General features: G+C 30.4%; 1 protein-coding gene across 5 annotated transcripts in view; it reads right to left on the bottom strand.

Annotated features, from left to right (window-relative positions):
* LOC121118821 (Potassium voltage-gated channel protein Shaker) overlaps window positions 1–27,275 on the bottom strand; it is a 185,623-nt gene that overhangs the window by 27,135 nt on the left and 131,213 nt on the right. The window contains exon 1 of one of the 5 annotated variants that reach the window (XM_040713416.2): window positions 23,900–24,393. The exons of the other annotated variants lie outside the window; for them this stretch is intronic. Within the exon in view, the coding sequence (XP_040569350.1) occupies window positions 23,900–24,147 (248 nt within the window). The 5' untranslated portion in view covers window positions 24,148–24,393. Of the gene's footprint in view, window positions 1–23,899; window positions 24,394–27,275 lie in introns of those variants that run through there. 5 annotated transcript variants of the gene reach the window in all.

Here is a 27,275-nt window from a genome sequence, read left to right as displayed (position 1 = left end):
ACAGTAAGAAAAACATTTGAGAAAAAAGAACAGTAACAACAATAGCTAGAAATGCAAACTATCAATAACCAGAACGTCATCAATCAAACCATGCAACAACAAATGCCCTACGTATGGACCAAACCTGTCATACTCGGATTCTTTAAATAACGAATATAAACTTCCTCGTGGTACGTTTAATCCAGCAGCACTCGAGGATATCATTGTCATGTTGATGATTGTCGTGGTTTGTGAGGGGGGAGGGTCCACCACACTCGGATAAATAAAAGTTCAATGATGAGAGTCCTCTTTTTATTTTTGTCCAGTTGAATGAGGAAAAATATATTATACATGAGAAGAGGGAGTCCTTCCTCATCAATGACTGAACATATGTATCTATGTCTTTTACATTTCGTATCCTCTCTTCTTTTTCTCCATCTGCTATCCAAGTAAGTATTTAACTGTGGAGATGAGATCCGTGTCGGTTGATTCTATGTGTTTTTTATGTACTATGCATGAAGTTGTAGTAGGTGGGTAAAATAAATAAATAATAATAAAAAATCAGATATGTCTTTAACGTTGAAACAACTTATAATAATATACATAAATATGAAAAAGCAGCAGTGAGTTCTTCTTCTTCATCGGGCATGCTTTTTTATCCGCCCCCCCCTATTCTTCTGTTCGAATTTTGTCAAGAAGAAGAGAAGAGGAAGGAAGAAGAAGAGGACACTAGAAAAATGAAGATGCTGAAAGGAGAGCGCTCAGTACCGGTTTTTAAATACATACATACGAGTATGTAGTTAACTTCTGCATTACCAACCATTCTACTACCAATGCCTCTTTGTATAAATGTATTTATCAATTATATGTATACTCGTAAAACATCATATACATATAAATCAATGAATCCTCATTTTTTAGGGATTCTTGTGACAAGGATCCCTTTCTTAAAAAAAAGAAGCTCTCCAAAGTATGTAAATCCATGAACAAATAAATACACATTGCCTGGCCATGAGTTCCGCATTATTCGTGTTGATTTAAAAATAATAGCACAAAAAGACAAAATACGACTTCCCATAATATGTATATACATGAAAGCAAAAACCAGTGGCAATTAAAAGGCGTGTCCCCTTAATATAGACGTATCTATGTATTGTATACCCAAAAAAGGGTTGAGTGGCATCCTCCTTGTCATTTTAGTTCCAGCCTCCCTTCCCCTTCCTTAACTCTCTCTTTCTGCAATATTCATTAAGGATCATACATACAACATGGCTTACGATGTGCTATTGGTACATACATACTACATTCATTTAGCCTCCCTTCAACATTTTGCAGATGTAAAGAATCGGGAGGAGAAGAAGGGGGGATACACAAGCAATAATAAAAATGTATAAGAACAATGTAGGAATAGACCAAAATATGTAATTTAATAATTACATACATATATACAGCATATTTGACGCAGGAACACAACTATTTAGTAAGAATTCGTACATAATACAACATAGATGCATGTTATCAGCATCCCATTAGAAAAAAGCAAGGACCACTTCTCCTCCTACCTGGAACTTTTTTGTCGGCTGAATGTCTTATGATCCGGACCGATACAGGCGTACATGCTGCTGCTGAGTAAGGAAGAACGAAGGGGCTTCCTCTATGGTGTACATGTTATTTTTATTTCCGTTGAAGGATCATCATTCTTCTTCTCCTTGTATTTACATAATCACAACGTCATTCAACTGGGATTTGATTACTGGTGTTATTACTGTTGTTAACATGCTAATATAAGTAGAAATCGTAGATTTCATTCTATTATTGATTTAACAAGTGATTTGATAGAGCTACTATACGGACTGTCATCATCATCGCTGTTTCATAGAAGGAAGAAGAAGAAGAAGAAGCGGAGAAACCTGGCTGAAGAGTGAAAAAAAAAAAAAATGAAGAGGGGGGAGGGACTGCTGTTGCTTCTACTAAATTATATATACTATTTGTTTTTATCGTTATTTTAAGGATGCTCCAATGTTTATTTTTAGCGCATGCTCAAAGGGACTCAAAACAATAGGTTTACATTGAATGGGACTTGTTTGATTGGTTTGAAAACTCCAAAGGATATTTTGGGTAAAGTCAGAGCTCTTTTTAATTATAAGGCCATATAGAAGTATATTCAGAGACTCTTCTCATGTAGATATAGAGGCAAGAAAGCATGAATAATCTTTTATTAGACCATACCTACATTATATATATATATACATTTCTACATAAAAGGATAAGTTGATGAGTAGAAGAAAAAAGCAACGACAAAAACAAAAAGAATTTTCTTCTTATTCTTATGTCATAATATTGACTGGGAATGACGCTTCTCCGCACGCCCTTTTCTTATTATCATTTTATTATCTAGCATCCCCCTTTTGCTACCCTCGAAAATCCCGGGACTTTTGAAAGATAATGAAAGCAGGAGCGCCTTTTTTTGTCTATGTACATACTTATTCTATTTCACGATGTCCGTATAATTGGTAAAAAAAATAAAAAGCCCTTGAAAAACAGAGGACAGCCGCACCCATCATTCCCGGCGTGTGTAAATATGTCTGTAGGATTGTATGTAATACGTACGTACAGTGTATTGTGAAAGTGTGTTTCTCTTTATTGTCATTAGTACTGAGAATTATAAGAATTTTGACCCATTGTTGTTTTTTTATGTATATATTTATCTAGTATGTAGAATATACATTCCAATTCATCCATGAATAATAAGCCTCTCAGTGGCGTCCGTCCAAATAACTTATGAAATAATTACATAAATATATAATTACATATTCTTTATTTTTGATGTATATATATTTGATACAAAACAATAATGACGCAGTTTCATCTCTTAGCTGACCTTCAATCCCTATGTATGTAATGTATCTTAAAAATATCTGAACTCCCTTTAGCGGTGTATGTATATAAATCATTTTATTACATATTATAACTGTACATATTTGATGAAAAACTTTCTTTGAGTTCTTAAGAACAAGGGATTTAACTTTTAATGTATAATACAATTGTCCTCATTCCTAAGGAGAATTAATCTAACTAAGTCAATATTTAAAAAAAATCTTAGTAGTTTTTCACAAGAACCGTTCATCATGACATTGAATCATAGTTATGATGTAGTAATTTTCAAGTAGTTTTTTCTTGAGAAGGAGATTACACATATACATACACATACATGTATATTATGTTTATAAGAAATCAATTTCGTTTAAGAAAATCATTTTTTTTTATTTACCATATATACTGTTACCGATGAGATTAAACACTTTTTATCTTCAGTACTTTTCTATCATTTGAGATATATGCTCATATAAATATATATAATGTATGTATACACGACTACATCTGACAGAAAATATTACATATTTTTTCTCTTCTCTTAGCCATTGCTTTTATTTATTAAAGAAAGCATTTTTTTCACGGCTAATTTTGTAGTCAAATGCCAAATAGTTTTTATTTCTTACTTTGTAAACTTGTCTACATCAAACCTTAATCTTTATTATTAGGAGATACAAATAATGACGATTGAAAAACAAACAAACAAAATACGACTAATATACAGTCATCATAAGTCCAAACTAGCTCTTACCTGTAAAGTAATAAAAAAAGGGAGGTGACAATATTTGAAAGAAACAATGTTTTGATGTAAGTATAGCAATATATTTATATGTTAATTGGTATATGACTTATAAAAGTTATATGATTAAAAATAGATGTATACGTCATAAGATGTAAAAAAAGAAAAGAAAAAAGGGAAAAGTGGTAGATGAAGCTATATAGAGGGCGCTCAAATAAGAAAGACAAATAGTTTTTATAGTAGTACTATGTTTTTTATCATTTATAGTGGTGCCATCTATTTTTAAATTCAATTATATTATGATAATATCCAGCTGACAACGTCCTTGATAATGAATGAATCCTCTCTGTCCTACCTGTCGATATTAGAATTATCTCTTAAATGTTGAGTGGTTCCTCCAACTGAGACGTTCATCCCTTGAAAGAGAAGGAGGAGAAGTGGAAGCTGCGGCTCTGGAGGAAACAATGATGAGTACTGTGGGGGTTGACAAGGGATTATTGTATGATGATGAACTATTGGATGAGGTCTTTATTAAGCTGCTATCACAAGGGCTCCCATCGTACTCCTCAATCCTCATGGCAAACAGTCAGGAGAGTCACATAGAAGTATCACTTTTCGTTTTCTTGTTTTTTACCCCCATACAGTTTTGATTGCGAGGATAAGGATGTTAATTAGGCTGCTCCTACAAGAGTAGTAGTAGTAGTGTGGGAAAGAGACTATGGGGCAGGGATCCTGTCCTTTCATAATAATATTATTAATGACAATTGCATCAATCTCCTTCTGTTTAATCACTGTTTCACTCACTCAATCACTGCTCACTATTTCTTCACTCACTCATACACACACTTGTTTCAGTAACAACATCGAAACAAAAAAGAACAAGGGAAGACAATCCAATAAACAACGATTAGAGTACATGTAAATATTTCCTGAGAGTGTTTTAAATTATAAAAAAACAACAGCAACGAAGAGTCAGAGTAGGTAAGGAAATTTTAATCTATCTTGAAAAATAGAAGTAGTAAGTACTATGTAGGTACATTACTCTATGACTATAACATATCACAGACACAAATATCTTACACACACACTTTGGCACCTTGTTGACTTTCAACTTCCCCTCTTTTCTTACTCCCTGTATTGTCCTGTAGTATGCTACTCGTCTATGTATGCTGTGTGTTGTATGTAATATACATTTTCTTCTTTTTTCCCTTTCTTCACTTTTCCCTAAAATTCTGACCACAACAGCTGTTTTAATTAAGGCTTGAGATGTGTTGTTGTGAAGAATACCATATGTGTGTGTGTGTGTTAAAAGGAAAATCCACTCTTAAGTCTGACTATTTCTTTTCTTTTCTTCATCCTCTTCACTGCTTTTTATTTATTTGATTCTTCTTCTAATTCAAAAACCCCTTCAAAGGATGAAGAACAATCCACTTCAACTACTCTATTCACAACAAATCATTAATAAAAAAGTATCACAAATATCCAATGATAATAAAAATTAACATACTATAAGAGCAAGTCAATAAATAGTATATAAAAACAGAATAGTAACGTTCTAAAAAAGCATCATTGCCGGTGATTTTTATTCTATGATGCTGCTCATCGTATGTACTTTACCATGGCTAAATCAGCCATGCCTTTCTACAACAACAACAACCAGCACCACCAAGAACACCACCACTTACTCCTCTTTTCCTCTTTTAGTCTATGTATCCCTCTCACACGCAAAGAAAGCAGTAACATTGTTGCATGCACGCCTTTAAGAAAGTCAAAAGCGTAGATTCAATTTTCCTTTTCTTGTGTTGTGTTTATTACATCCCCATCACGCACCTGTTCGATTTTCTCCCTTTCAAAAAGTAATCAGAATAATAATAACATAACTCTTTTTTTTCTCCCCTTCTTCTTTTATATTATAAAAATATTACTTTGACCGGCTGCGGGGCGCCTGCGAAGGTAGAAAGCAAGCAACAGTTTAACTTTCTCCCTTCCTTCCCCCTCTCTTCTTCCTTCTTTTATTGTCTACTCCTTAACTATCAATTCACTTATTTCATTAAGGTTTATTGTTGTTATACATATGTAAGGGATAATACATTATTTGATTATCTATATCATCTCTTTTTCACAAGTTAACAAATAATAATCATTATTGACTATTATCACTGTGAGTCAATAAAAACTAAAAACTAAAAGTTGGTTTTTTTTTTCCTTCTATATTATTATTTTTGTTCAAAGTAAAAAAACCGGCGGAAAATATGTATAAAAATACAACCCAACCTATAATTTTCTTCAATTTGGATCTACATAATTCTATACAAAATTAGTACTATGAAATTCGATTGGTTATCCTACCAATTGTACTTTCTAATAGTACTTTAAATGTCTTCTTGCATTTGGACAGAATATTCCTTAAAGTGTCAAACTGATGTGATTTAAGATTAATATGACAATTACGCTTCGATTCTCCATCGTTCCTTAACAAAATATCAAAAAATTAAATGATATATCAAAACTGGAATATACTTTTACTGGGTTAGATTTTTTTAATATCAAATAATTACTTTATTTATTTAAGTATAGACCAAACTTGCAACTTCGATTTCTAGCTAATGCCAACATTTGAAAGGCTTAAAATTCTTGTTGTAAATCAAAAGGATTCTGAGCCTTTCAACTTATGTAATTGAGTTTTTACGATTAATCAGAGTTGTATTTTTTATTTATTCAAAAGTCCTTAATTCGGCTCTGAGTCAAACAAGGACTTACACTTATATGTAACACCTCACCAAATTTTCAGTGTTTCTTTCTGTCTTTCATGGGTACGCATGCTTGTAGTCACACTTTATACTTGGATTGTCTTTTTTCAAGAATGAAAGAATAATGGTAAAAGCTTGAGAAAATAAAGTATAAACATTTTTCAGTTTGTCAACAACAACAAAAACGAACACACAAAACAATGCTAAGGATTTACAACTATAAATATATTTACTTTCCATTCTTTTTCAATATGGGGCACGAAATTTTAGCTACACATACTCTTTGTTAAACTTAACGCATAAAGATACTTTGAAATAAGAGGCAACAAACATATCAATGGAAAAAAAACATCACCATCAAAATTTTTGATAGATATAAAATTGTGTACCTGCGATATGTTCAAATTTATATCAGGGATTGGATTTTTGAAGAAAACTATAAAATTTTTACTTCCGTCTCACACTACGAAAGTCTTATTAATAGTCTTTCTTTGTTCGAGTATGTTTGAATGAATGGTACATGTTTTTTGATTCCCTATCATTTTAGCAGGTATGTCGCCTTTTTACTTTTTTAAAGTTACATTCACTTTTTTTTTTTGGTTATTAATGAGTCCTCCACAGACAGACAACCTTTAGATTATTAGTATAGTGGCATGTTAAGAGAGAAGAAGTTGATCAGAGTAGTACTTCCTTATTTTTAATATATGAACATATAAAGATACATTGTTAATATACAAGTATGTATATACATAAATACATATGTACACACGAGTCCTTTAGATACAGGTCATTTTTTATTGTTTTTATTGATGTTATATAAGTTAAATAGTTCATCGTTGTTGATAAATTAGTTAGAGAGATAAAATTGGTTTGTCAATATCTTTTTAAAGAACGACAAATATTGGAATATTCTTTATGGTGACTTTATGTATGTATTTATTAGTTGAAAAGCATCAGCCGTCTTCCTTAAAAAAAAGCACCCGATGGACGAATATAAAAGTTGTGGGTGCCTTAGTGTTTATGACATTTTTTAAACTCCTTTGGACTATTTTTTTGCGTTATAAATCCTAATTATTTGTTATTGTTGCCAACCTGAACAGTTTTTATTATTTTTTAAATATGTCATGATTATTCTTTTGATTGTAAGTATAAAGTCTAACCACGAGTGAGTGTGTCTATAAATGAAGAGTTATAAGTGTAAGTCCTTGTTGGTCTCAACCTAAAATTGATGATCGAAAACGGAGTAATTCCTACCTCTGTTCTTACTTGATACTGAGTGGGACTTGTGTATATTCCCTTTATCTCATAACTGCAAGCAATTAATTTGATCACAGCTTAACTCCTCTCCTCTCAAATATTCTTCAAACTGTCAGGGTTACCATGTTAATTGTCGGTGGTTTTTTTTTACATACCAATATAATGCTTACGATTTACAACCCTACCTATGCCTAATATTTATCTCATTATTATCCTTCCAAAATAATATAAGAGAGTTATAGTGTTAACAATGTTTATTATGTCAATAGAACCAACCCATGGCGGCACTTAGTTAATATCAATATTTCTATGTGTTGTGTGGTCAGCTATCAACTTTCTCCTTATTTTCCAAAATCAGCTTCTGAACGTTGATTGTTTGAATTTTTGGAATCACCTCTTTTAAAGTTGTGAACAACTCCCAACATTTATTGAATAATAACTCCAGAGTTGGCAAGAATTGGCTATTCTATGTAACAACTAATTTTGGGCCTTTTTCTATTTGGAGATAAGTGAATGTGAAAATTTCTAGTTCATAAGTAATTGTAGGAACGGGGGCCTCCCTTTTGTAATGAAGGATCAAATACGTTAGGGGTAACAATATTTATTGATTACATTATAAAGGTAGATAGTTTGTAACAAATGTAGAAGAAATCTGCAGTTTTCTAGGAAATAATCTCATGATGTCAGTCATGAAGCTTCCTAATTAGAAATCTTATTGGAGGGTTGATAATTTTATATCATCTGAGGATACCAAAAATGCATGACCCAAACTCGATTTATGTCCCGTCTTCGGAACATTCACTTCACTAATAACATATAATCAAATAAATCGGACAAAGCTTACAAAATAAGAGTAATTATATTGAACATTTAAATGAAACATTTCAATCTACCATGTCTGACGCTCCAGAATAACCAACTGACGTACACGAGGTGAAATCGAGCTAACATATGCAAAGGATATAATAGTAGTCAAGTGGTTTGACAATCGTGGATTAACTTTAATTGGCACGAGTCTGGAACGCTACAATCAAGTTTAATCGGTTTCTAAGAAGAGTAAGAGGGAAAAATTATAAAATAGGGGTCCCATGTATATCCACTACGCAAAAGTAAAACTCTGGTATGGGAGGTGTTGACCTTCTGGATTATTAGATTGCTACTTATAGATTAAATCAAAAGGCATGGGGTTTTGTTATTATTTGAGTTGTTTTCTTTTTTATCTTGTTGTTATATTGTAGCAAAATCACTTATAGTTAAATACAGTAGTCGAATGTGAAGCTGATAAATTATTCCTCAATCCTCTATTCCACTCCACCTACCAATAATTATATGAACGAGAGAGAAATGTAGAAATTGGAGCAATAAAAAAATAGAGAATAAAACTCATTTTCAAAAGTATTTTTATATATTGTTTCTAGACAAAAATCAAGGAATAGTTTTGGTGATGATCATGCTAAAAATAGTTTTTTATTTATGATCATAATAGAAAATTTATTTATTTTTATATTAAATATAGAAAAAGTTTAGTTTTTAGGAAATGAAAAAGACTTTTTTCTGTAAAATTGTTTATTCGTCTATTTACCCTCCAGGACAATAGGGACATTGGTATACCCAAAAATATCTCGAAACCTAGATATGCAATCTTTGCAAATTAAAAAAAAATGTTTTGTATATTTGATGAAAATATCATAAGGTCCCGAAAGGGTTGAATTGAAAGCAGGATATCGGTACACAAGATTTTGCAGTATAGGTCATTACTATATATCAAGGTACTTTAATTGAATAATCAAACAAATACAAAATTTCTTCATTTTAATTTTTTGACTACATAGGTATTGCTTAAAATATTAATATTTTTATGTTTGATAATGATGAGGCTCTAAAAAGGATTAAACATGAAAGTAATTTAATGAATATAAAAAAATCTAATTTTCAAGGGGGACTGGAGATTTTTTTTTAATATTTATATCATGAACTAGTTTACACAGTACATACGAGTACATATGCCTACATACTTAAATATATGTAACTCTCCCTCCAAGAAATAAATTTTAAATAGAGCATTTTCCTGAATTCCCTAAAAATATACATAAAAAGAATTTAATAATTAAGAAGGGAGTGAAAATTTAGTTATATTTTATTTACAAATTTTCGTCTATTTTTCTTTTGAAAGAATACACTATTCCCTCAATTATTATTCAATCTCCTGAATTCACAATCCCCCTTTATTTTTTCGACAACGGCGGGATCATTAAATATGATGATGATTAATATCTCAAGGGATACTATACAAACTTGGTGTTTAAAGACTACATACATACATACATTGTGAAAAGAAGAGGAAAACCATATTCAAGACTGCTATATTCATCTTTATAAAACAAGCATATTATATGCAATGTTGGAAAGTAACTCGTAACTTTGTAATATATTACTTTTCAATAGGTAAGGAGAAATACAACAATTTTACTTTACAAATGGCACAAAGTAATATAAATACTTACTATAATATTTTTTTACAAAGTAATATTTGAAAATATAACTATTAAAACAAAAAGAGAATTCCCATGGTAACCATACCCGTTAAAAAAATGTTTAGGAGGATGCTCCATTAAATTAGCCGCAAGTAGCTATAAAAGTAAGAAAAAAACAATACAACTCCTACTTTGTATCTAAAGAGGACCTGTAGAGACAGAAGTTAATCCATTCTACTCTGAGTCCAACAATGACTTAAACTCCGGAAACAAGTATTTTTATGTTACTCTCCACCTTTCAAAAGTACATACACTTTATGCTCAGATGTTCTCTCTTCAATAATTAAAAGAAAATGTTAATAGTAGCTTTGGAAATGTTCAGATTGCCAACAACAAAAACATAAGCCGCAAGATAATGCATAGAATTTACAACTTTATAAGTATATATATATATATATATGTAGATGCAAAAATGACTGGAATCCTTGCGAGCGTATTTATTTATGTAAAATGTGTGTTGTTAATCTACAATACGTTTGTGCTCTCTTATTATTTATTAATCCTTCCTATTTTGACTATTTAAATGAGTGTTTTTTTCCCTTTGGTTCTTAGTTTTGTGGAGAATATGATCGAATTTCAGTTAATATTGTTACTTTTGATTCAATGTAATAAGTTATGTAACTAAATAATTATTACTATATTTCAATTAAATTTATTTTCAATAACTTTAAAGTCTAATTAGTATTTCAACACATGTATTGGACTCCAACAAATATTCCGTATTTCTTTGAGGCAGTCCCGAATTATTTTTGGGGAACAAAGGGATAATAGATTAAACGGTAGTCATTTTTTTCCCCATTTATCATATAAAAAACCAGTAAAAATAATGATCATCACTATTTGAGGTATTTTATTTTATAACTTTTATTTTCAAAAATTTTAAATTGTGGACTCGTTTTTATGGATGGCTGGATTGATTATATTACTATGCAAATTTTATTTTGTTACTGGCAATAAAGAATGACTCATTTTGATCAAGTCATAAAAATTATAACATTCCAAATTGATGTCTTTCAATTCGTCAAAATTTTTAAAAAATTACAACAATATCCATATTTAAATCTGTTTTAAATGTCTTATTAGAAGCATTAAAAGTAGTTTTTTTTATTTAACACTGCCTAAGGTCTATCAATGAAGTTAACAATTACTTTTATGAAAAAATATTGCTCGAGGTGTAAAAAAATATGACGACCTTCTGGAATGTTTTAAAAAAGAAACCAAAAATTAAATTAGTAAATCTGACAATTTGAACAATATTTTGGAGGAGAGCAGATTAGCTGTCATGTCGTTTTACATTTATTCACTGCACTTAGACTTATAACCCACAAACTCTTAAACTCTTATTTGCCGTTAATAATGAGCAGACACTTTATAATTAGCTGTTCTCTCCTCAAGATTAAAATAATATTAATAACAGCTCGGACAAAAAAAAAAAAAACTCTGTTCAGGTTACAACTCCAAATAGTATCGAAGGGATTCTCGGTCATTTTTTATAAACTAAATTAACTGATTCTTACTAAATTTCTTACTTTTGAAAAATAAACTGATATATATTGATGGAACATATAGAAATATTTCTGACTTTTTCAAACATGAAAATGTAGGTAAGCAATAACATATTGACATTAATTGCGTAATTATCATACATAATTATTTTTCTACTAAATTAAATTATCTGCAAGTTGAGTTTTTTTGACATAAGCATTCTTACATGTGCATTTCTATGGACTATAAAACATTTTTTTGCATACATTTTTGTGGATAGAGAAAGCAGTTAGGTAATAGGACCGTAGTTAACTTTGCAAAACCTGCCTTCCCTACCATAGGATCCTCCTACTTTCTAATATTTAATCAAATAGCAAAACAGTTTGAGAAACGACAATATTTCTTTTTCTAACAAATATGCAAATATTACTTTTGTGTTTATTATCCGATTATACTTAATGATTTTATAGAATGGACCTGGATGGAATTTGTCTCTGAAAAATGTGGGTTATAGGGATTTGGGAAAAGAGTAAAGTGAGTCAAATTAGAAGGGTCTATGTATAAAAATAAATTATATTTATGTGAAAGAGTTTAGTGATTTACAAAATGTTTTTACTAATATGTTTTGAACTCGAAAATAATTCCTTTTATCATGAAAAAGTAGTAAAAACTAGTTAAAACTTATTCATTTTTTGCACTTGTGGAATTAATTTTTAATGCATCATAAACATTGATAAAAAACAGATATCGGTAGATATGGCTTTGTGGGACAATCCCGCACAGAGGTGCACCGCTATCTCAATTATCTTCTCGTATTATGCTCTCATGGCTACGACTAAGACAATGTTTTTCTTAGCAATCGATAGCTAATTATGTTTTCTACAACATTGCTCTTAGAAAAATTGTAAAAAAATCACTCTTAACCTCTCAAAATTTTCATAATAATATGTATAAATAGTAACAATTGGCCTGGTATACAATATTTAACATCAAGCATAAAAAAATATTCATCATCTATAGGTAATAATCACACTCACACAAGCAAAAAAAACACAACACAGTTTATATTATAAAAATATCCTTGCAAAAATTATAGTTACTGATATTTAAAAAAAAAAAAAATCAGCAGCATTAATGACATTCATTACTGAAAAAAAATTATCAAGTTGCAAAATATTGAAGCAACCTATTTATATCTTTCAATTGAGGGTTGTTTGTAGCAATTTCTTTATATATTTAATTTATATTGGACTAAAATAAAAAATGAAATGAATTCAAAAAATGTGAGGACTCAACTTACACTAAGTAAACATATTTTTTTTTAAAATGATTTGATTTGGAACAGTAATCAAATGCAAATAACTACTGTAAATATATATAAACAAGCAAATAAAACTATATATATTTTTCAATGCATAAGAAATAAATAATTCTAAAAAAAAAGAGTGGGGATTGTTTTATCCCCTTTATAATTAAATACTTTTCTAGAAAAAAATATTTTATTATTTTTTAATACCACAATAAACATAAAAAAATATCCAAACCCAAGGAAGTTGAATTCTTCAATACACATGTAAAAAGCTAATCAAAGCCTTACCTTTTTAAAAATTTAAAATTTTTTCTTAGTAATATCAGTTTTTAGAGCTTTTTTGACCCCCTTCTACTCTCTCTCGTCAAAGATAATTTCTTTGGATGCTTCCCTCCCTTAAAAAACGATCCCCTATATTGTTCTCAAAGTATATGTATAAAAAGGATATTGGTGGAAGCAAGTTTTAGAAAGTAATTATGACACCAGAACTTCTAAGGAATATAAGATTGTACAGTGTACGTTGCTGTCCCACGTATCTATATACCAAATGTCATCAACATCATCCTTTGACTGACTCCCATCTTTTATTGTCGTCAGACATCCTTCTTTAACAACCAAATTTGATAAGGAAAACCCCTATTTTCCTTATCAAATTCGGGAAAATGGTGTAGTATTGGATGTCAAAATGAAATCCACCAATAAAATAGCTTAAAAAGTTTATGTCTATCAAAGATATAATTTAATGAAAAAACGTAACTCAATAGACGGAGCAATCGGATTTTTTTTTTTTTTACATTGAATTCAATTTGAGTAAGTTTGCATCTTCTTAGAGAAGGAAATATAATTATTACATAGGGACTCAAATACAATTTTGAGGTCAAACGGAGTAATTGTAAATACTATAATGTTTCCATAAACATAATCCGTGCAAACTCTGGTTGACCAATTAAAAGAACATTAATTTATATGTATTGATTGTAAATCAAGGCCTAGTATGCATTAAGAATATTTGTTAAGTTATTATACATACATTCTTATTTACATAGTGTAGACAATAAATCCTATTTTTCCCATCCCTACTTTGTTCTGGAGATAGTTATAATACTAAGTTTTTATAGGACATTTGAGTAATTCCTAACTATGCATTTTTTTAATTTTTTCGTCCTCTTTAACCGGGATAGTTTCTTTTAGCTAATCCAATGGAACATCATGACTGCTGAGCTACTTTCCTTTCAAACACTTTTCCAATTATCCGGGTTAACATCTGGATTTTTTCTTGTGCTGAGGATTTATTTGATGCTAAATAATATATCCATGTAAATATAACGTATCCCAGAGAATCGTGAATTAAACTTTGGAAAGGTTTCATTGACTTACTAAAAAAATTTAACAGTTTTTTACATTAATTTAACTCACAGAACAATAAAAACCAATAAATCTTTTCAAAAAAAAAAAAAACATCTTCATAGGACCACAAACAACTGAGAAAAAAAATAATGTGAAAGGTTTTTTTTATGAGGGAATAAGTATTGTAGAGATCTCCCGCATTGTGCCCTGCTCCAAAGGTATCATTACAAAGACTAAAAATATGAAAGAAATCAATAAAAGTCTTGAGAGACCAAAATAAACTCATAAGTGATGTGACCACAAGTTGGCGAATGTCTGGTCCTGGTCAATGTGGGCTCCGTCTTCATTATACTGATACCCTATAGACTATGGGATCTGGAGCACCATCGACAGGAAGGCCTCTGTCATGTAAATGTGAATACCATAAAAGCTGTAGTGGAGAAGGAGTGGGCTGACATGTCTGAGGAATACGTGAAAAAGAAATGCAAGCCCGTCAAGTCATAGCGGAGGCCAAGGGTGGCCACTTTGAGATTTAATTATTTTTATAAAGGAAAGTAAAAAAATGAAGGCTCATTGCCTTACTACTTGTACTTTTTGATACCCTGATAAAGTTGAACTTGGGACTCGTCAAAGTATATATAAAATATATTATAAAACTTATTTACTTATGTCATCTCATCTCATATTAATTTTTTTATCTTCCTCATTTATCAAATATACATACGTACCTAAATATAGGTATACTGCACATATATAGTACACTTTAATCAAATAAAAAGACGGAAAAAGATAGTTTAATGTAGAATATTTCTAAAATTATTAAAAAATAAGTAAGGGAAAAGTGAAAGATTATTAAGATCAAACAGTCAATTTTTCTACAGTATCCTAATAACAGAACAAAAGATGAGAGATATAAGTAATAAAGAGAAAGTTTGGATATAATATATGTATATTCCATGGCAGTAAGCAAAGTTATGTATATGACAGAATATGGTAAAGGGGCATTAGGGGCTCATACCGTAGGCAGCTCCGTAATGGATTGTAAAAAATACGGGTCCTTTATTTTTTTCATATCTGCGAATTTAGATTAGAGAGAACATGTTTGCTAAAGTACTCCTACTCAGATGCAATAAGCCGAATTGAAGTAAAATTTGAATGTTCTACAATCAGCTAATACCAAAAATATCTTTAGGTTTACTTATTTTGTCAAAAAGTGCAATTAAAGCATATAACTACTAAATTTGTTCACATATCATTAAGAATGTGTGACTCTTTGTTTGGCAATAACTTTAGATGTGAAGGATTCAGTGGATTTATATATTTAAAAATAATTTTAGATAATTATCTATATCTAATTTTCTAATGTTTTAAAACTTATCAAAGCAATGTAATGTCCAATGAACATATAAATGCGGTTACAAATTCAATTATTTATATTTTCTATTATTCTGGAAGAGTAATCAAAATATGAATGACTGTTATTCAATTCATATTAATATTTTAAATTGGGAGTTTACACTAAAGGTAGAGTATACAGGTTTGAAAAAAATATTTATATATTCTATAATATCCATAATTTTCCAGTAATAAATTTCATAAAACTTTTCATTTCTTTAAATTTGTTAATTAAAAATCGTTATAATAAATGCCTTCTGTGAATTATTTGGACGAAGCTAAAAACAATCTCCAAATACGAAAAGTTCCCTTCTGAGTCTCCTTGCAATAAGTTATAACACCTGAAATGACCATATACAAAGATCTAAGGATTTCTCAAAGCTCTCTTGATAACGCTTGTAATTCTAGGAGAGGTGCTAATTGACATACTTTCATTTTCTAGCAAGTTTATACGAGCTGTGATTCAGTTCATTCGTGGAATAACAATCTATTAGTGTAGCACTAGCTAAAAATCATTGCAAATAGGTGAGTACATAATACATACAACCTCTCCTGAGTCGTGACACATTTTTTAATTTAAACCTTTGAGTCATTTGATCCAGGTTCATTAATTTCCTTCCGAAATTCAAGTATTATTTTAAAATCTCAACCCCTTTTTATTTTATGAGCATATACTTATTTGTAGTTAATTTAAGAATTAAATCAAACGGTGATAATCAGTGATATATTAGTGTTTGAAGTGAAATGTTCACTCAAGGGGAAGTTGACACACGTTATTTCGGGAAGACTCATATAAGAGAAAGATATTATTTTATTTTGAGTAAAGAACAGAGTCTTACTCTTAAACATTGAAATTGTTAAAATTTATTAGAGGACCACGATTATAATGAGATGTATTTTTGATTAAGTTCATTTTTGTTTCAATTTTAAAATAATGGCCATTATTGATATTAGTTATCGAACCCGCCACCATCTGAATATGCTTCTAAACTGGATTGATACTTTTTATTAAGAACCATTTACATGTATGTACCTCATTTTTGTTACCAAATGCCCCTTCCACCTTCTATCTGCGAAGGTACTTTATATATAGCCCTTTATGACTAAATTACCAACCATTAACTATGGTATAAAATCCGTATACATAGTTGAATGATACTGTAAACTTTCTACAAAAACACGTCTCCATATAACTTTTACAGGCTGATTAATATGGCGAAAATTGAATTTGGTGTTAAGTGGTTGGTCCCTCTCGTGTTTTATTTGTGTATGATCATGGATAACTGTGTAGAATAAACCTTCCCAATTTCTTTCAAATATATATTTCATATTGTAAAAGGAACTTTGGAATCAAACATATCAATAAGGAAACATTACACAGGAGGATAAATATAGTTTAGTAAGGGATGTGTCTACCTATCTATGCTATATAGAAAAATGAAATATTTCATCTATTTGTTGGCTGTTGTAATTTATTACATATTATAACAAGAGTACTTGCATTGAGCTTCTCATAAAAGGCCTTTTACATTTCCACAAAAATAAATGTACATGTACATTTATATGTCCATCAATAAAACACAGAAAGTAAAGCTGTACAATGTATATTGATGCTGTGTTAATGATGATATTCTTCCTCAACTCATATATCATTCATTTCAGCCAGTCTCTACTAAAAGGAAAAAAAAAAAAAAAAACTTTTTTAACTTTTTTATATATGTATGTTGGTATGGTATGTGGCAGCTATTAGCACAAGCCATTTATTTCCTCTTCTTTTCCATTTTCTCTTAAATTAAGTTGTTCATTTTGTGATTCCATCAACGTGCTACTCATACCGATTACTTTTTCTTACAAAATTGAATATACTAAGCTATAAGATATCAATGCATTTGTCGGATCGAATATTTTATATAACGAGCGTTGCATACCTATCTTTGGATTATATTTGTAATCAAATTATTTTGAGGTGTTTATGTCAATTTCTTAAAAGTTATTAAAACCAAAGTAGTAGAGCAGATTGTATAGCCTTGGATGGCTCATTTTTTTCTTTTTAAGTGACTAAGTTAATGAGAAATGATTGAGAAAAAAAGATATTAAAGAGAAAATTGGTGCTACATTGAGGACTATCTACACTCAAACCAAGTGTATGGAAATTAGGAACAGGCTTAAACATAATTTGGATATAATCTTAAGATTAACTTAAACTAAACTTAGATAGTCTATCTTCAGGATAAAAATAAAAATATCCAACAAACAGCCAAGATCTGAATCCATTTGACTTTTTTTTCAATCAGCTTGGACGACCTTAAGACTTTTATCAACAAGGCTTAGGGCTTCAAAAGTACATTAAAAAATTATGTAAAAGCTTGCAACCCCATTTAGTCCATATCATAGATGACAATGGTGGTTAAATTGACTAAAGTCATATTATTAAAATTTATGATAGTTAGAATTACAAATATATTCAAACATCAGTACCAAAATATCTAAGATTGATTAATATAATCTATGTTAGCCAAATTTGAGATACACATAATTTTCAATCTCTCACATAGTTTGATTTCTTACTTGGTTGACAAAATCACCATATCCTCTCATAAGGGAACCAGAGAACCTCAACAGTTCATATATTGATAAAACTTTTCATTACAGTAGATTATGAGAAAGTTCCAAATTTTTTTATATTAGGTAAAGCTGTGGTTTTTTCCCTACATCTTTAATTAATAGTAACTCCTGAGAAGTATTCTAAATTGCTAATGGGGAATCCAATATCATCAAGACATGAGTATTTAAGTTATAGGGTCCTCTTGTAAGATATATTGATATTCTTTTGATATAATAACTCAATCATTATTTATTTCATATAATTATTACTTTTGTTTAAACAAAGCAAAATAAACTTTGAGCCCTCTCCAAGCCAGTTTTACTGAAAAAATGAACATAAAAATACTGCAAAATATTAAAAAGTGGAAGTGGAAAAATAATCTTATGAATCTGACTTAATTCTGGGCATTAAATTAAATATATAGTTTTGACTATTAAACTACAGGGTTCAGAAACAAAACGTGGACGGAATGACTGATTTGAGAAAAATGTAAATAATTTTTTTTTTGATAAGTTATTTTGAAATTTTTTTTACAAAACTTGGAGACACTACCTTTGTGAAAATGTTCACTGAATATGGCCGCCCTCAGTAGCAATCACAGCCCCCAAACGGTGGCTTAAAGCTTTGCCAGAGTTGATGATGAACTTTTCGGACAAGTTGTTCCACTCCTTCACAATAGCGGGCTTCAGGGAGTCCACGTTGAGGTGATATGTCCGGTGGTTAGTCTCCTTCTCCAAAGTACCCACTGAGCAAAGTTTAACGGGTTCAAATCCAGGGAAGATGATGGCCACATGTTCTTGGGCCAAAAATTTGCCATGTCGTCGGTGCAGAACTTCTGGAATTTGGCCAATGTGCGTAAGGGTGCACCATCTTGGGTCCAGAAATAGTTGTCCTCTAGAAAAGAGGCCTTGATCCATGGCAGTATGGTGGACCTCAGCACCTTTTACTAGGCCTCCTGGCCGATTTTCTCCCCTGCCTTAAAACAAGACAAACAGGATCATTGTTTGGACCGGATAATTTGTACAGAGCACACCCTGACCTCTTTTGGTAATCTCCCGAGCCAACAGTCGTTCCGACAGTTGTAGACCTTGTCCACGGTGAAGATCTTGCCGTCAGAGAAGTTTTTTACCGTGGATCAATTTGCCCTGATCCAAGCACGAACTTTCTTGCATCTCTGCAGTCTCCTTTCCTTCAGAGTGTCATTCAACAGGTGGCGTGGGGTCCTTGTGTAACAAGACAACCCCAACTCCTCCTTCACAGCCCTCCTGATTATCCTTTCGTCCACGTCAAACACGTTAGAGAGGCGGTACATGGATTGTGCAGGGCACTTCCTTGATCTTCTTCTTCAGGTCCCCAGAAACTCAGAATCCCTTTTCAAGTTGTATCCCCACTTCCTTCTTTCTTTGATAGGTAGTTTTCAGAAGGTCTGAGATCCTCTGCCGTTTTGCTTCTTGCTCACTCATGATGAAAGATTTGAGAAATGTTTATAATTGCTTACTTATGCAGAAAGGACATGAAATTCGGAATATGAAGGAAAGAATCACAAACCTCTTTATTTTAATTACATAATTAGCATTTATTAAAAGTCCACGTTTTGCTTCCGAACCCTGTAGATACAGGACTTTTTATATAGGCAAGTTTTTGTCTTTATAACAGTTTGGTTAACAGTAACAATAATGTTTATTAACAAAATACATTGATATTAAGAACATACATTTTTATTAACAACGAGAGATCATGAGATATAATTTGCCTTGGCCACAAAAAAATAATGATCATATTTTGTATGAGGTTTTTTGTCGACATATGGTACGAAAAAAATGAAAGCTTTCTTTTCATTATAGTTAAAATATGAGTTTAAGTTTGTGAATATTGTAAAGCATCATTTTATCAATTTAAAGATGAGAAAAAACAATTTATAAAGGTCCTACAATAAATGCAGTAAAAATTTATTAAGCAACCAAGTATTTCCTGAATTTTTTTTCTGCTATAATTTTTTTTAAAATATCTTAAAAGAAGCGGTTGTTTTACTAAAAATATGTGAAAAAAAATTTAAGTATATTATACATATATGGTTGTCTTTTTTTTATCAAAAATAAAGTAATGGAATGTTCATAATACATATATATGTTGTTGTTATGATGCCAAAATATTTTTTTTAAAGTAATAAAATAATATATTTGTATATGTACATGGACTAAATTCCATTTTCGAGTGAATATCTCTCCCCCCGCACAAATAACTTATCTACTGGAGACAATACAAAGCTGACATTGCCAAAGTTATTTCTCTAAGGCCATTTTTAGTGTAGTACATACCAATTTAATTTGAAAATAATTAAAATAATGGATTTTTGGGTCTAAATTAGCCATTTTCACGCCTCTTGTACCATCAAAGAATATGAAGATACCATTTGTCAAAAATTGTACTTTTATATATTTTTGTATTTGGTTTTCCAGGCAAAACCATTTTAACTTAATTTTAAATCATTCAAAATGTATTCATTGTTTGTGGTTTCCTTATTTGATCACAGATATACATTGCCAAACATAGTTATTTGATGATTACCACGAGAAAATATTTTTGTTATTCGAGGTAATTTTTTATGCATAAATTTTCGGCTATGTCTTTACGGTTGAAGAATTGAAACTACTTATAAGTTCAAGTTTGAACCTATAATATAAAACATTAAAATGGTTACAAATATGTCATGTAGCAAAAATTTACAAGATGAAAAATACTAGTGTTGGTTTTTAGTCTAACAGTCCTATACAATTTTGAGACCATTATAATTTTTTGTGTACCGAACTAATTCGGTACACTAAAGAATTTTGGTCCATATCAGTCTCAAAGATAACTTTGGTCTTGATCGGTGCATAAGAAAACTTGGGTCTGGATTAGGCCTTCAAAAAAATTGATCTGGATTGGTGTCTTAAATTTCGGTGTATGCAGACGGATTCTATAAATAAATTATTGATGTCATCATGCATGTTTCCAATTGTGAACATCTGCCTACATTGACGTCAGATGAAGTTCAATGTGTTGCATAAATCATATTTGTATAACTCATAAATAAGGGGAGAAAATCGGTCCACAGATTGAAACCGAAAAGTCTACGGCTTAAAAGCAATTAAATTTCAATCTAAAATCGCGGTTTGGAACGAGATACTGGTCAAAACGATTTAGAAAAAAAAATAACTTACGACTTAATCTAACAAAAAAAGGACGAAATGTTTTCCGAAAAATTACACATTGGATCGCGGGTTTTTGCAGAGAAGAAAAAAATATTTCTTCAAAAAAGAGACTGTTTAACATACATTTCTTTCTTTACTCTAACATATACCCTCCTCCCATATCCCTACTTTTTGTTGAAAAAAATACAAAACGGAATCATCATAAGAAAAAAAAACTTGCAAGGGATATTTACAAATGAGGGTGGTCTGAAAAGTTTCCGACATAACAATGATGCAATAATTAATGGGCGCCAGAACTTGGTTTTATTATTCCTAAACTGTGATAAACTTGATAATCGATTTTGTCAATTTTCACGAAAACACTCCCATCAACTCACTCAAACAACAGTTACATATCAACTGTGCTGAAACTTTTGGTAAGAGACTGTCAATAGGTGCTAAATAGATGTGACTAGCTTTTGTATACGAGTGCCACCATTTTCATGTTGAGGTTGAAAACTTTTCAGACCACCCTGGTACTTATATATATTGAATGAATAACGTACCTACATAGATATCACATTTGTAGTAAGTATCGTTTATGAGAGCATGACTAAAGAAGACAAAGTATTACTAGTACTACAACATACATCTTAAGTACTCTTTCCTACGCACATACCTACATAGATCGTCTTTTATGAAATTAACATATTATACATTTATGTCATATGTACAATCATCATGATACATAAAAAAAGTCATTTTCCAATATTCAATAAATATGGTTTTTACAATGATTCTTATTCTATAATGTACATACATACATTTCTTGATAATATTAATATTTTCAAGTACATTAAAATACATGCAACTCAATTCATGTATTTTACGGATGTGCTCCGTCAACAAAAAAGCAAACTAGAAAAATATCGTATTGTTCATGATTTTTATTTAAGATTGTTTTCATGTTGCAACACGCATGGGGATCTTAGTGAAAGCTTATGACTTATTTCCATCAATGGTTATACCTAAATAAATACTAGCCTCATGAACTAATTTTGATTATGCGCCAACAATGTTATAGCTAAATCATTAACTCTTTTTCAGATTGAAACTTGACACACTTTATTTTCTCCCAATTTGAATGTACGGAAACTATTTGACTAAGTCCCTGGAAAAGTTAAAAGTCAGTTTAAGGTCAATGTTTCCTTCATTGGAGCATTACGATGATTATCCATACAAACTCAAAAGACAAAACTCTATGCCATGTAAATGCTATTAGAGATGTTATTAGGCTCCATATAATTATCAATAAAATGGTAAAGCTATTTCCAACACATCGGTTACTAAACAAAAACCACCTCGTCCACAAAACGAAACTCTCTCAAGAAAACATCCTCCACCTCCCAAAATCAATAAATACATTTTCAAAAATAGTTTTTATTGTACAAACCGCTTCTCTTTGGAATTCCATACCTCTATGTCATCGTCAGAGATGTGTGGCTGACCTCAATTTTAATTACTTAATTTATCTTAATCTTTTTTTATCTGACATATTTATATTTTAAAATTGTTTATTTCACCTGTACGTTCGTTTTACAGTCTTTTAGTACTATTAAGTAATACCTATGTATTACTTTTACTGACAATAATATTTTTTGTTTTTACTTTTAGTAACTATAATATCTTTAAAGTGTATTGTTATAGACTTTAATTAACACCACTTGATGGGGGAAAAAATATATATCGTCAATTCATCTTCATTATCTTAGGGGTGATCTGAACAATTCAGTATTGGCTGTCGATTTGGAAATCCTGGATCGGTCACATTGAAAAATTCGCTCAAAACCTTCCACGAAAAAAAGAATATTGATGGATTATAAAAATATTCAATCTAGTGTGGTTCTTAATTGTGAACATTGGCACAATGATGTTACTCTAATTCAAAGTGCTTTGTATGTGACAAATTATATAAATAAGATAAGGAGAAAGTTGTTCGATGATTTAAAAACGATTAAATTTTGGTTTACGATCTGAGATCACATAGTGCCAACCAAACCCTGTCCAGAAAAATAACTTAAAACTGAATAGAGAAAAGGAATAGACATTAGACAGAGTCTCATTACTAAACCCAAGTTTTTTATAATAATAATTATAATCGTATGGTGGAAATGATATCTTATAAAGAGTGCTTTAAGGTGTGGGTAATTTTATAAGGACAGGTGATGGAGACGGGATGGGGTTTAAGTTCAAAATAAAATACCTATATAGCTCTACATAATTATATTTGTAAAGGATGTACAAGTTTTGAGGGCAGAGCATACTTTTCTTTTGATTAATATATTATACATATTATCAATGACAGGCTTAGTTTCCATTCATACAAGATCTACTAACAAATTAATTATATAAATATATGTAATTATGAACTTATAACTCTTTAGATAATTACCCATGGAAAGTCGTTAAATTCTCCAAGTTATCATAATGATCCTCCTCCAATATCGTATTGTGATCTCCAACACCACTACTTTGTATATTCGAAAAGTATTTGGAAATCAGCGATGAGTCCTTATTACTATTATTATTGGAGTAACATCCTGATGAGGATGACACTACAGGATTTCCACTTGATGAGGACACATTTGGACCACGAGTATTTCTTAAATTGGCACTAAAAGCTCCTACAGCAAAGCTCATTCTGATTAGAAGTAAGGAAATGAAGAAAAAAAGGGGAAAGGATGATGATGAGCTTATGGATTCTTTAGGAGGACAATGCTGAGACGGAGGAACAACTCCTATGATGACTCAATCCATCTTCATCTTCTATAATTATCATGATCTTGTTTTTCACTTGATGTTTAAGAACATATTGGTGAGCACCGTAGCAGTAGTAGTAGCGAGACACCCACTACTACTAGCACGAAAGCAGGCAAGAACAAGACTAAGTTGTTGAGCACTGAGTATTTAATAGTATATTCTTTCTTCTTTTTTTTTTTTTTTTTGAAAAAAAAGAAGAAAAAAGTACAACCTTTCATATATATATATATATGTATTATGAAGTTATAAAACAACAAATAACTAAGAGAAAAGAACACATACACACACACAAGGAGAAAAACCCGGCAACGGTACTGTGTAAGTATTGTAGTATATTACAATGGGGGGCTCTTGGAATGAGAGGAGAGGAACAACAAAGATATACTTCGGGGAGGAAGTTTTCAAAGTTCTGGTAACAAATTACATATCATGTACCAATGTTACATCACAATAGTCAATAATTTCTCTTTGTATTTTAATAGTCCACTATCGATTTTGTACTTACTTTCAACCTTATTATTAGGGATGAGCTTTTGAAGAACACAAAGAGAAGGCGGGGAAAAGACTGATAGTATCACTGAATTAAGATTATAATTATGACCAAGAACATGTGCGATACTTTTTGAATTGGCAAATTGGAGCAGATTTTTTTATTTTCCAAAGCAGCTATCATTACTATTTAATTCTTAAGCAGGGAATATAAAAGAATAAAGTAATAACTACTGCATTTACTCATAAAAGACGGAGAGTAGCAATGATAGTCTGCTCAGAACTTATAAGCTTATGAATTATGTCCATATAACCAATGCAAACGTTAATCCATGTATGTGAAATTTTGTTGTAATTACCAATTATAAATCTATAAACATATATTAGTGTAAGATGTATATAACTGCCAGGATTTCGAAAACACGGGATCTCTTTCTTCCTCACCATCAGGAAATTTTCTATAAATCCTAATGAATTATTGTCATGTATTTATAATTAGAATAATAAACCCAAATTTAATTTTATACAGGTAATTACATTAAGATCTATTGATATGAGTGTCCCAACTGACTAAGTTTTTTTTCAGATACGAGTTGGATTCCAAGGAAATATTTGCTTTGACATACGAGAGTTTTTATAGTAACGAATTGGTCAAGAGAGACTATTTAAGGGGTATTTATTTTAGTTGTTCCTTATGGGATGGGATAAATTGGTTAGATTTACGTGCTCCATCCAGGAACAACATTAACTTGTATGCCAAGGTATTAATGTTTACGCGAATACTTTCTGGATACATATACAATTCGTTAGTGTAATTAGAATGATCAATAAAAATAGAAACTGAAAACATCACGAACATGATTCAAAAAAGCAAGAGCGCCCCTTGGTAAAGTTAAAAACCGATTACAATCCTTTAACCCACATTTGTGAAATTAGAAAGAGTTTTTTTTCTCTCTCTTTTTATAGAAAAGGATGAGAGATACAACAATGATTAACAATGTGAAATATATTTATTGTTAGGGTGACCAAATTTGGAGTTCCAATAAAGAAAATAAAATGTACTTAGTTTTTATTTTGTGAGTATTAATGTTTTGTAATGAATTAATAATAGATTATAAATTATTCTTGTTTTTAAGTTAATTTTCGTCTGTTTTTCCAACAAAAAGTCAGATATTTCATAAAATTGTAAGCATCAAATTATTATTTTTATAAATACAATATTACACATAATCCCATTAATTTTCCATTAAACTTTTTTATAAAATATTTTATCTACACACGGTTAAAATAAAAAAAATTAAAAAAAATATGATCATTGAAAAATTGAAAATCAAGAAATACAGTCATAGTTAACTTTGGTTGTTTTTTTAATAAAATAATGAAATCAAATTTAAGATCTATTTTGTTTCCCTATTTGATAGCTGTCAAATTATATTGGCCTTTTATTGCTTGGATTTATGAGATAGCACTAAAGAAAAATTTATGGAAGTAAGACCTTAGAATGCAGAGATGGATTGAGTTACAAATATAAAATTCCATTTCTGAGCTGGTCTACTGTCAATAAAATCACAAGCCAAATTTGAGTCTAATACGTTTTCTCCTTAAAAATCTAAATACATACAGCCTTATCAGTCAATTATATAGGCTTTGTACTAAAAAATTTATTTATATGTAAGTTAAGATGCCCAAGGATATTGGACATAGTTTAGAGACTTTCTTTGATTTCAAAAATTTATAGTTGCTCTGATATGGCCTTTAAAATATTATCTAGTAACTTTTTGCTTTTTTTTTTTTTTTTTGTGATAATCATTTTGGGTACTTGAAGTGCAAATTGTGGCTTCTACAAAGGGGTAATAAGAATAATTTGTCGATAGAAATTGACAATTAGTCGTCTAAAAATAAAATTTAATCCACATTCCATTTTGAGAAAAATCAATATTGCTTGATTTTGAATAGATCGAGGGAAAATAACTATTGGTCACCCTAGCTATTGTACAATTAAAGTCTCAATTTTGACATAGGTAAGCGCATTATATAAAAAATCTAAAGGGTTCATTACATATAAAAACCGAATAAGGTTGTTATTATTCAGCAATTCCATTTGTGAAGAGAGGGGTCTTTCTATATGTATATTTTTTTCCATATATAAATTATTCATACAACATTTTGAGGCTTCTAAATAATTAATTGATTTTTTGTTAATGACAAAACCCCTCATTTTAGAAAGCTATGCTTTGACCTACGTTCATCTAAATCAAAAGTTGAACGCTTCGACACAAAAAAAATAAAAAAAAAATAGTCAGATTCAAGATCTGTTATTATTAAAACAGATCTTGGACCTTTCATCTATTAATATTATAAAAATATAAACCACACATTTTCTTTAAACATACAGTACAATCCACTTACGAGCAACAACTTGGTTTAATAGAAAATGAAAAGTGATGAAAGAAAAAGTTCCCATTTTGAGCATTAAATAATCTGAAAGCAGTGTCCTTTTCTCATGATTTTATTTTGAT

The sequence above is a fragment of the Lepeophtheirus salmonis genome, chromosome 5 (assembly GCF_016086655.4).
Source record: "Lepeophtheirus salmonis chromosome 5, UVic_Lsal_1.4, whole genome shotgun sequence".
NCBI classification, from domain to species: Eukaryota; Metazoa; Arthropoda; class Copepoda; order Siphonostomatoida; family Caligidae; genus Lepeophtheirus; species Lepeophtheirus salmonis.
The sequence above is the reverse complement of the archived record's forward strand: the minus strand, read 5'-3'. Positions and strand labels throughout refer to the sequence as shown.